This window comes from Notamacropus eugenii, chromosome 1, assembly GCF_028372415.1.
Source record: "Notamacropus eugenii isolate mMacEug1 chromosome 1, mMacEug1.pri_v2, whole genome shotgun sequence".
Lineage (NCBI taxonomy): Eukaryota > Metazoa > Chordata > Mammalia > Diprotodontia > Macropodidae > Notamacropus > Notamacropus eugenii.
The window spans coordinates 81,331,191-81,343,261 of record NC_092872.1 but is presented as its reverse complement, the minus strand read 5'-3'; the positions used below and the strand labels follow the sequence as shown (position 1 = coordinate 81,343,261).

General features: G+C 42.5%; 1 protein-coding gene across 3 annotated transcripts in view; it reads left to right on the top strand.

The window, feature by feature from the left end:
* Window positions 1-564: 564 nt before the first annotated feature.
* Window positions 565-12,071, top strand: part of COG7 (component of oligomeric golgi complex 7) — a 59,380-nt gene continuing 47,873 nt past the window's right edge. The window contains exon 1 of one of the 3 annotated variants that reach the window (XM_072607260.1): window positions 565-882. In XM_072607260.1, the coding sequence (XP_072463361.1) occupies window positions 717-882 (166 nt within the window). In that variant the 5' untranslated portion in view covers window positions 565-716. The other 2 variants (XM_072607270.1, XM_072607277.1) reach the window with 2 other exon arrangements.

Sequence of the window (12,071 nt, the reverse complement as noted above, 5' to 3'; positions counted from 1 at the left end):
GGGAAATCCAGGGAGGTCAGCCTGGCCGGATGCCCGCAAAGGCAGGAAAGGAAGGTCGCGTTGGTGACGTCAGGCGAGGCTGCGCTTAATAATAAAATATATAATAATAAAATGAAACTGAACAAAACAGCCAATCTGAAAATCAGCCGGCTTGGATGGGGGGGGGGGGGGCCCACTTTGGGGCGCACGCGCACAGACACGCGCCGAGGCCGCAGGAGCCGCAGCTCGGGAGGCTGCTTGTTAGCCAGCCTCGCAGCTTTTGCCTTAGCTAGGCACCTCCTTAGGTTGAAGAGCAGAGCCCAGTTTCCGGGTGAGAAAGTTAGGCTGCTGGGCGGAGAGGGGCGGGGGTAGAGTGCGTGGAGGAAGGGAGGAGATCGCCTGTTGCTACGGAAACTGCCAACCACTTCCGGTAACATTACAGCTCGCCACAGCGCCGCTTGTGGCCGCCCGGGGAAGCTATTCTTCCGAGAGTTTGGAGAAAAGTCTTCCGCTCTATATAACCTAGCGAAGCTTAGGGGACCAACCGGCGGCGCAGCTGAGCGGAAGTCCCGCCTCCGCGGAGGCGCGGTTTCCGGGGAGCGCGCGGACGCGCCGTCACGCCAGTCTTGGGACGGAGTCCCCGCCGGGGTCTGTGACGGTGACGTGCGCCCGAAGGTTCGTCGGGCAGACGGTCCGGGAGAGGGGCCGGGGGGCCCTGCGTGCCCCGGGACAAGACGATGGATTTCTCCAAGTTCCTGGCGGATGACTTCGAGGTGAAGGAGTGGATCAACGGGGCCTTCAAGGCAGTGCCCAAGGAGGCCCCGGGGAAGGTGGACGGGCACGCCGCCACACTGGTGATGAAGCTGCAGCTGTTCATCCAGGAAGTCAACAACGCCGTGGAGGGTGAGCGCCCGGCCCGCGGGGAGGAGGGGTTCAGTGAGGCCGCCGGGGACCGGGGTCGCCCCCAGGATCGGAGCCCGGGGTGACGTCTAGGGACGTGGTTCAGGCCGGGAGGCGTGGACGACCTCAAGAAGCGATCCTTGTTCGTTTTTCCGGGTGTGTCTAGTCACCAGTATTTATTAAGCACCTGCTGTGTACCTGCACGGGCGTGCAGAGAGGCAGAAGCTGCCCTGCTCCGCAGCCTGACGCGGGACGCTGCGTTCACCCGGCCTAGCTGCGGATTAAATCGGAGATGTTCAGGGCAGGGAAGGCACCGCTAGCACCCAGGGGCAGGAAGTGGCTGTTGAACTAGCTAGGATGGTGGATGAGACCCAGAGGACGCCGGGAGGCACAGGTAAGAGGAGAGGGAGCCTTCCGGGCTTCTAGGACAACCCCCGAAAAAGTCCGGAATCGGGAGCACTGGGTCATGGTCCGGAAACAGCTAGAGGCCGGTCCGTGTGGGTGAGAACTTTGTACGAAGCCCTTCAGGACCCCGTGTGGATCTTCTGGGGTGCCTTGCCATCGACTTCCCCAGTACATTTTACAGATGAGGAAACCGAGGCACGCAGGGGGCAGGGACGCGCAGCCGATAGTTGTCTGAGGTGGTTTTGTACTCAGGAAGGTCAGTGTTCCCGATTCCCAGCCCAGCGCTCTAGTGCCTGCCAGGTAAGAGCTGTGGGATAGTGAGTGAACACATCCGACCGTCCAGGAAAGGTCAGGAGCAGCCCCAGTACTCAGTCTTAAAGTCAGCTGCATCTTAGAAAGGCTGAATAACCTGCCGGAGGTTCATGTTGCAGGTGTCAGAGGCAGTGCTTGGAACTGTGTCTGCCTCTGCCCATGCTTGAGATCATAAAGAAGGTAAACTAAAGTATAGTTTAGAAATGGTTTGGTGTGGAAAACAACAGTGCACGATGTTTTATTGTTTTTACTTCTATAGATACATTTTGTTTTACTATCACCCTAATTCATTCTTTCCTCCCCAGCAAACCATTCCTCTTAACAAAAACTGAAAAACAAAGAGGGGACAAAAACAGCTTTGTGAAAGTAACAAATACTGCAGATTTTTCAGAGAGAGAGAAAGAGACTGAGATTTTGTATTTTGGTATGGAGTGTAGCCAGTATTGATATTTTGAATATCAGTATCATCCTAGAACAGGAGTGGGGAAACAGGCCTCTAAAGTACGGCCCTTTGACTGAGTCCGCATTTTACAGAACAAATCCTTTTATTAAGGATTGAATTTTGGATTCAGTCAAAGGGCTGTACTTTAGAGGCCACAGTTTCCCCACCCTTGTCCTTGAACTTTAGCTTTACTATTTGTTGTCTCCTCAAATAGCGAAATCATGGGAGTCAGAACAGAAGTAGGACTTCAAATTTCAATTTTTTAATCCATTCCAATGTTCCTTTACAACATGGGGAAGATCATTGTTCTGCTGAAGTATAAACTTACATCTCCCATTTCCTAATCCCTTTCCCAAAGGGAAATTCATTCAGTCATTCCACTAAAAATTTATTAAATGCCTGCTCAGTGCCAGACACTGTAGTAGGTGCTGAGGGTACAAATGAAGCACAAAATGATTCCTGCTCACAAGGAATTTACCTTCCGTTGGGAAGACAAGAGATGTACACACATGCATGTGTGCGTGCATGTGTGTGGGTGGTGGCATGGTGGATTGAGCGCTGGACTTAGAATCATGAGGACTCATCTTCATGTATTCATAATTAGTCTTAGACACTAATTGTGTGATCTTGGGTTAGTCACTTAACCCTGTTTGCCTTAGTTTTCTCATCTGTTAAAAGAGCTGAAGAAGGAAATGGCAAACCACTCCAGTAGCTTTGCCCAAACGGGGTCATGAAGAGTTGGGCATGACTGAGCAAAATAATAGGTTTTTAATATGTGTGTATATGTATGTATATATGTAAAAAATATAAGGAGATTGTAAAATAATACCATATGTGAAGTCCCACTAAATTTACACTTTGATTTAGAGATCCTTAGGTGTCCTTGATCTGGACCAGAGATTTGTAGATACATTTCATTTCTTTTATTAAAGACATTTATTAAGACTGGAGAGGTAACGTAGCAGAGTGGATGGAGAGCTGGCCTTAAAGCCAGGAAGACCTGGATTCAAGCTCAACCTCTGACACGTACTGAGGAACTCACTTAATCTTTCAGTTCATGACAAAGCTCTTTAAAAGTGAAAATTGCGGGAAAGGTGCTGATTTACTTTGGTGGAGAGGATTTCCTTACCATCAGTTACTCATCCAGCATTTATTAAGCAGGCACTAAGCTAAGTCCTGGAGATACAAAAAAAGGGCAAAAACATCCTGTGCCTCAAGAATACCAGATTCTAATGGGGAAGCAAATAATATAAGATGTAGGCAGAGTAGATAGAATGACATCTCAGAGGGATAGATGCTAGCAGTGGGGGAGACTGGGAAAGACATCGTGCAGTGGGCGAGATACAAGTTGAACTGTGAAGGAAGCCAGAAGGCAGAGATGAGAGGAGAGAGCATTTCAGGCATGGGGATCCATCATTGCAAAAGGACAGAATTAGGAAAATGGGGTGGCAGTTAATAGGTTGTTATGACTGGTTATAGAGTCCATAGAAGTGCTTAAAGTGTAAGAATACTTTAAAGGTAGGAAATGGGCCATGCTCTAAAGAGCTTTAAATAACAAGAAGAGGATTTTATTTTTGATCTTAGAGGTAATAGGGATTCACTGAAGTTTGAGTAGGGGGCAACAAATGAAACTTTAGGACATTCACTTTGGCAGCTGAGTGGAGAAAGGATTGGAGTGTGGGGGGGAATGAGGTGGGGAGGCCAATTAGAAGGCGAAGAAGACCTGACCTAGCATGGTGGGTAGGTAAATAAAAGGGAAAGTATGAGATTTGTTGAGAAAGTAAGAATGACAGTTTTTGTCAGTAGATAATAATAGTTACCATCCAATAGATTTTGGACATAGTAGAATGAGTAAGAGTAACAAGGTAAGATTGACCTCAAGGTCTGGGTATCTGGGAAGACGGTGATATCCTTAAGGGACTAGGGATATTCAGAAGAGAGAAGATTTAGGGAACAGATGATGAGTTCTGTTTTGGGCATGTTGAGTTTAAGTTGCTCCTAGGAAATCTAGTTCTAGATATCCAAAATATAATTGTTGGAGCTCAAGAGAGAGATTTGGACCAGATATATAGACTTGGGAATCATCTGCATACAGAGGATAATTGAACCTGTGGGACATGATGAGATCACTAAGTGAAGTGTATAGTAGGAAAAGAGAAGAGAATCTAGTACAGAACCTTAGGGTATACCCATGATTACTTGTCATGATGTAGAGGAAGATCTATAAAAAGGAGACTGAGAAGGGCCAGCCAGCCAGGTAAGAAGAGGAACCAGGAGAGGGCAGTGCCATAAAATCCTAGGGAAGAGTGTATTTGGGAGGAGAAATTGATCAGCGGTGTAAAAAATGTGACAGAGAAGTCAAAATGAGTGTAACCTGAGAAAAGATCTGATTTGGCAGTTAAGAGATCATTGATAACTTTGGAAAGAGCAGTTTCAGTTGAATGATGAGGTCGTAAGTCAGATGGGAGAGCATTAAGAAGAGTGAGAGGAGAGAAGGAGGCACCAGGTTAGGTGACTTTTTTCAGGGAGTTGAGCTGAGTAGGGGAGGAGAGCTATAGGATGATAGCAATTGGGGACAGTCAGATGGAGGGAGGGGTTTTAAGGATGTGTGTTTGTTGGCAGCAAGGAAGGCTCTGTCTCCAAGGGATAAGGAGAGATTGAAATTCTGTTGAAGGAGATAGGAGAAGATGGAATTAAGGGTACATGTAGAAGAGTTTTCCTTCGAAAGGAGAAGGGCTGCCTCTTCATGTGAGACAGGAGTGATGGAGGAAATGGAGATGGGAGGATGTCTAAGTGATATAGTTGAGGAGGAGGGGAGAAGAGGGAGTTTTCATGAGTGGCCTACATTCTTTAGTGCGGTAGAATCTTTAGCTCAGAGGATGGAGGGAGGAGGTGCTAGGGGAAGCTTGAAGAGAGATGGGAAAATTTGCTAGGAAAAGTGGGATAGGGAATTATTGAGAGAGGAGTAGAATGATTGCTTTACTTCTCGGAAGGCCGAGTTGAGATTAGATAACTTCAATTAATGGTGAACTCAAAGGAGGCAGATCATGAGAGTGATCTGGAGTTGGGTGTTGACAAGTGTGATTGGCGGTAGGACAGTAAGAGTTCTTGAAAGTGTAGTGTCGAGTAGAATTGATGTAGTAAGAGGTCAGGATAGGGAAGGAAAGAGAGTTTAGTGGGGGTAGCCTATGAGAGAACTGAGTGGTGAAGGGAAAGGAGTTATCAGTAAGATAAAGAACAGGACTAAGGGTTGTAAGGCATAGGGAAAGGTGGAGCAGTAATAGCTAATAGCTAGCATTTAAATGGAGCTTTAAGGGTCCTAAAGTACTTTATATGTGATAACACATTTACTCTTCATGACAACCTTTTACAGTAGGTTCTTTTATCATACCCATTTCACACCGAAGCACAGAGATCTCAGTTAATAGAGGGGTTAAGTGACTTACCCAGGGTTGCAGAACTAGGGACTATCTGAGGCAGGATTTGAACTCTGGATTTACTGACTCCAAGTCTTGTACTCTGTCTACTGCACCACCTAGCTGCCTGATAAATAATAAAATGTTTTTGTGGTTTGTCCTTCATTCTTGAAGAGTACCGATGCAGTCATGGGGGTGATGTCTTGTGTGTGAATTGGGTACAAGTGAGGTAGAGGTGTGCAAAGTCATCAGCCTTTATCCTTCGAATAAAATATTGTCAGACAAAGGGTTTTTGGAGTTTTTAAACCTGTAAATGAAACACTTTGGGAGATGGTAAAAATCACGAGTAGGACCATCTCTATGTTCAGCTGAAGTGGAATGGAGATAAAGGTGATGGGAATTAAATAGACTGCTGAAGAGTTGGGGAGTTTAAGGTATTTGAGAGAGTATCAGTATTTATATTCAAGTCCCCTAGCATGAAGGCAGGAGTTCTGAAGTGAAAGGCTTTGAGGCAGATGCTGAAATCACAGGGCACTGAGACAGAAGTCCAGAAACTAAGTGGTTGTGGGTAACCTTCTGAACCCAGATGGAGATATGCCTGGGGTCCAAGACAAAGAAACTAGTGGCAATCTTCTTCTTGGGTGGCTACCTGGATAGAGAAGTCAGTGGGGGTGGACAGGTCCAGTTCTTATCCTATTAAGAATTAAAACAATAGTAGTTGACATTTGTGTAGGACTTTTACCATCATCTCATTAGAATCTCACAACAGCCCTGTGGAATAGGTACTTACATATAATATTTTCATTTTACAGCTAAAGAAACTGAAACTCAGAAATGTGGTCTGAGGAGGGCTGGATGTTTCAGAACTTTACCATCATTTAGTCATTTTTCCATCCTGTCTCACTCCTTGTGACTTTATTTGGGTTTGGGTTTTCTTGGCAAAGATACCACAGTGATTTGCCAGTTCCTTTTCCAGATGAGGAAACTGAGGCAAACAGAGTTTGCCTAGTTTGACTAGTAAGCTAATAAGTGTCTGAGACTGGATTTGAACTCAGGAAGATGACTCTTCCTAACTTCAGGCTCAGTTCTCTATCCACTGTGCCACCTATCTGCCTTGTTTCTGAATTATCCTCTCCTTGTTAATGCAGTTAATGCAATCCAAGATCATATTAGCTTTATCAGCTGCCATATCAAACTTTTAATTCATTGAGCTTGAAGTCCGTTAAGACCTCTTCTAGACAGTTTAGTGGTAAAGTGGCTAGAACGTTGACCCTAAAGTCAGAAAGACCTGAGTTCAAATCTTGCGTCAAACACTCACTCACTGGCTGTGAGACCTTGGGCAAGTTACCTAACTTCTTTTTGCTTCTGTTTCCTCATCTGTTAAATGGAGATAATTATAAGATTTATCTCCCAGGGTTGTTGTGAGATAATAATTGAAATATAAATGAGATAATAGTTGTAAAGTGCTTAGCATAGTGCCTGGTATATAGTAAGCATAATATAAATGTTAACTGTTAATTATTTTAAATTTCTGTCTGCTGAAATATCTCCCTTCAAGGTCTTCTTGAAGTTCTCTAGAGGGGGTCAGATCTTACTAGAGAGGGAACCAGCTCACTGTAAGGCAGCACATTTCATCCCACAAATACCTTTGATTGTTAGGAACATTTTCCTTAATCTAATTCTCTGAAGCTTCTGTTCACTGTTCCTAATTTTTCCTTCTGGGACCAACCATAAGAAGTCTGGTTCCTCTTCCATATGATATCCTTCTAAATACTTGAAGACCGTTATCATATCATTCTTCAATATTCCCTTCTCCAAACTAATTATCCCAACCAATCTTCATTTGGCAAAGTTTTAAATCCATTCTCTATTCTGATCACCATACCTCAGTACACTGTGGCTTGTCAACGTATTTCCTAAAATGTAGCACCTAGAAGTGACCATAATATTCCAGATATGGTCTAACTAAGGAGGTTAAGCAGAGCTGTCACTTCTTCAATCCTGGACACTATACTTCTCTTAATGTAGCTAAAAATTTGTATTAGCTTTTTTTGGCTAAGTTTGCCATTCCTGAAAACCCACAGATCTTTTTTCTCATGAATCATCTTCTAGCAAAACCTTCCCTCATCCCACCCCCAACTTGCAAAGTTGATGTTTTCTATCTAGGATTAAGATTTTGCATTTATATCTGATAGATTCCATATTATATTTGGCCTGTTATTTTAGCCTGTTTCATACATTGACTTTGGCATCTATTGTGTTGGCTTTCTCTGCCAATTTTGTGACATCTACGTATGCCTCTTAATCATGTATCAAAGTCACTGAAAAATTATTTAATATCACAGGGCTGAGGGCATCTTTGAAGTACTCCCCTGGAAACCTTCTTCCAGATTGACCTAGATCCATTAAGGCCTACTCTCTGGGTCTGGTCATTCATTTAATTCTGAGTCTATCTAACTAACTCTACTGTCAACACATCTGGAATAATACGTTCAGTTTTGGATACCACATTTTAGAAAGGACATTGATAGGATGGAGAATTTCAAAGGGAGGGCAACCAGGATGATGAGGGACCTCAAATTTATCCCATAGAAAGAAAGAAAATGTAACTTAATGGTAAAATTGTCAGCTTCAACACATCTTAAGTTAGGAATTCAGACTTTATTTTACTGTTTCCGTAATTAAGCTGAATTTAACAACACTAAGCATACTTCTTATATTTTATGCTATTAAGTCTATAAGTAACTATAAAATTTGCCTCCCTCTCTCTCTCACTTTTGTCAAAGATAAAAGGCTTTAACTTTGAAATAATGATTATATTTTTCCCCTCTCTCAACCATTTTTTCCTTCCTTTTTTTCTTTTCCATAGATTCCTGAAATTGTCTGCTAGATCTGGAGACCATATATCCTTCTGTTAATATTTTTCCTGTTGATGTATCTGTTTGAGTTCAAGGTCTGGGTTTTTGGTAATTCAGTCTTCCTGAGATCTTTGGTAATTTCAGTCTCTCTCTCTCTCTCTCTCTTTCTCTCTCTTTCTCTCTCTCTTGTCTTTCTCCCTCCGCCCCCCACCCCATCTCCTTCTCTCCATCTCTCCCCCACACCCACCTCTTTCCCCTTGATTTCCCCCTATTTATTTTCTCACTCTGTCTCTTCTAATTGTGGTTTCCTGGGGACTGGATCTCAAAACCTCCCAGCCTCTTCCCACACTGGGTAATTCATGATTTGGCAGCCTAGGTTTCTGCCCCTACTGACTCTTGGGTGGTCAGAACTGAGTACAACTGAACGCTGTTGCTGTGCTCTTTCCCACAGGCCTAGGGAAATGTCAGAACTCCAACCCCCTACCCCCTAAACACACAATGTCTTATCCGGCTCCCTCTGTGCCTTAGTTATCTGACTTGGCTCCTGCAGTTCAGAGTTTTGAAGTACTGGTGCTACACGGTTATAGCTCTACTGGCTTTTTGTTCCTGCTGCCCAGGCAAACTTTCGCATGCTGGAGCCAGGGTCTCCATGGCACTGGAAAGAGAGAAAGGGATGGGGTGTTAGGGTGGGTTTCGTTGTAAGTCTTTATCCCCATCCTTGGGTCTGTTAACGCAGCTTCAGTGCTGGTATTGTGGGAGGTGTGAGAGGGGTGAGCGAGCTCAGGGGCAGTGAGCATTAGTTCATTAGTTTTTGGTGTTTTTAAAAACCTTTTAAATTATGGATGTCTTGTATCATGGAGATAGATGAAGTTACTTTATCTTTGGTGCATAATTTCTGTTATGGAGAGAGTCATGACGATCGGAGAAAATGTCTAGTCCTCTATCTCACTGCTCACAAGATCTGGATTCCCTTCTTTCTTTTCATTTGCCCTTTTATTTTAATCTTCAATTTCTTCCTTTCTGCCTGTTCCTCTCCTGTCTGCAGTGATGCTGAGTCTTCCCCATTAAAAACAAACAAACCAACACCTTCTCTTAACCCTGGTACCCCCTCAAACTCTTGTCTTGTACTGTTTCACTTCCACTTCTGAATATCTGTAGAGTAGTCTCCACTTGTGACCTCCGTTTCCTCATTATTCACTTACTCCTTGACCCTCTGAATTCTGGTTGTTGAACCATGCTGCTGAAAGAGTTTTCACCAAGTTCACCAAAGGAATTTTTCATCCTAAGGTTTAGATCTGTAAAGGACCTCAGAGGTCGTCTCATCCAGACCTCTCTTTTTACTTCACCTTTTCTCAGTCCTAATTGACTTTTTGCAGCACTTGACCATGTTGATTTCTCTCTCATTTGAGATGCTCTCTCCTTTCTTGGCTTCTTCTGTGACACTGTTCTTCCTAGGTTCACCTCCTTCTATTTGACTGCTTCTTCACTGATTAATTTCCCATTTAATTTCCAGTTAAATCCTCCAAAGGGCTGCTCTTATCCTTCTCTTTTCTTCCCACATTCTCTTCCTTAGTGATGTCATATACTTCTGTGACCCCAATTGTCACCTTTATCCTGTTGATTCACCAATGTATATTTCTGTTCATAATCTCTTCCTTACGTTCCATTCTGGGTGTTGCACAGCATCAAACTCAAATGTGTCCAAAATGTGTGGAATCTTGATATTAAAGTGTGGTGGGGTTGTTATTAGCAGTGGTTAAGGGAGTAGCAACACTACTGAAACTGCAGAACCTTTGTGATCTCAAAAAAGGAAGAACAAGGAGTTGAGTTCTTTCTTTGAAGTTGAATGTATATCTCTGCTTGGCACACTTGATTTGTTTTGAAATATTACAATTTCAGTGACATTTCACATTTGCCTACAGAGTTGGAGAATCTCAGTATTGGAAGGGACCTCAGAGGATAACTGGTCCAACTTGCGCCCAAACAAGAACCTTCTTTACAGTATAACTAACTAGTGGTCATCCAGCCTTTGTTTGATGACTTCTGGTAAGGGGAAACCCTCTTCCTCCCAAGGGAATTCATTCCAATGAAATACTCTCTCCTAAAATATAATTATCTTAAGACTTGATGACAAGATGCATTTTTTTTCCTTTAGTACAGGAATTCTTAACCTGGCATTTGTGAACTTGTTTAAAAAATTGATAACTGTATTTTAATGTAATTGATTTAATTTGTAATCCTATGTATTTTATTTTGTGCATTTACAAACTTTATCCTTTGTAGTCCAAAGATTTCACCAGACTGCCAAAGAGGTTCATGACACAAAAATTGTTAAGACATTCTACTTTAGCATCTCTAGCAGTTTGATGAGGTAGAGGAGTCTATGTGAGAAAGCACTCTTGGTGTTCTTTTCCACTAGCTAGCAATTTAATTGGGTTTTAATATTCAGAAATTAATTAGCTAATGGAGCCACAAATGAAGCATGTGAACCAATGATTCCATCTGGTGTGTTTCCATCCCATGTTGTGATATATCTATTTGGAATCTTATTGTTGTTTGTATACATTAACATAAATTAGACATAATACCCATCAGCTTGGTTCCAGCAGCTATTTCTTGAATTCCAGAGGAGCTTTTGGTAGCATAGTACAGAATTGTGGTGTTTCAATAAGATGGCTGATTTGTAAGTATTCAGACCATAGTTGACTGTTTTCTCTATTAGTTTATACTTAGCGAATAATGTACCATTTCTAACTAGCAGATGATGATGGTAGAGTGAATTAGGTATCCAGATAAGCTTGTGGATTTATGCTTTGTTGGAAGGAGTGTGAGTTTTGATGTTAACTTGTTTTTCCATATATTCCTTTAAGTTAGTACAGATGTAAGAAACAGATTTGATGCTAAATAGCTCTTTAGAGTGTTATACTAATTCTTGTATGGAGACTTCTGGAGATGGGAAGAATTCATCTATATATTAGGATTCTCTGCCTGGTCATTTAGATACATTATTTGCTGTAACTAATATTGATGGCTCTTAAGTCATAGACATTTGATAGAATCTAAGATCTGAGGTTCCAATCCCCTTTTATTTGAGTATCATTGATTAACATCAGAAGAACTAGATTTGAGTCAAAACTCTGCTATTGGCCAGCTTTGTAACTGAGTAGGTCAGCCCCTCTGAGCCTCAATTTCCTCACCTGCAATGTCTGTCTCTTGGAGTCTTTGTGAGGAAGGTACTTTATAAACCATAAAGGTCAATTGGAGCCAGATTGCGGATAACTCTGATGTCAGAATCAGGAGTTTGGCTTCTATTGGATGTTTTCAAGAGGTGAATTGATAAGATTTGCTGTCATCTCCCCTTTTAATTGGGAATTTTGGTAGGCACAGTTTTCTCCTCTTTAAAAAAAGTTAAATTTGCTAAAAAAAAAATTTTTCGTTTCAAAAACAATTTTTGGTGTTTATTTAAAATTTCGGTTATTCTTTTGACCTTCATATTGTTCATTTCTATCCTGATCTTTTAAAAAAATTGTTATCTTTTAAAATCTACTTTCTCCCTCTGATCCCCCTGCCCCTTACACTCCCAACTGAGAAAGGAAAACTTTTACAAACATGTATAGTCAAACAAAACAAATGAATGAATTGGGCAGGTCCAAAAAGTATGCCTCAGTTTAACATCAGGGTTATCCACAATCTAGCCCTCACTGATACTTCCAGCCATATCTCTTACTACTTGCTGCCTTTCATATCTCTCTGTTTTCA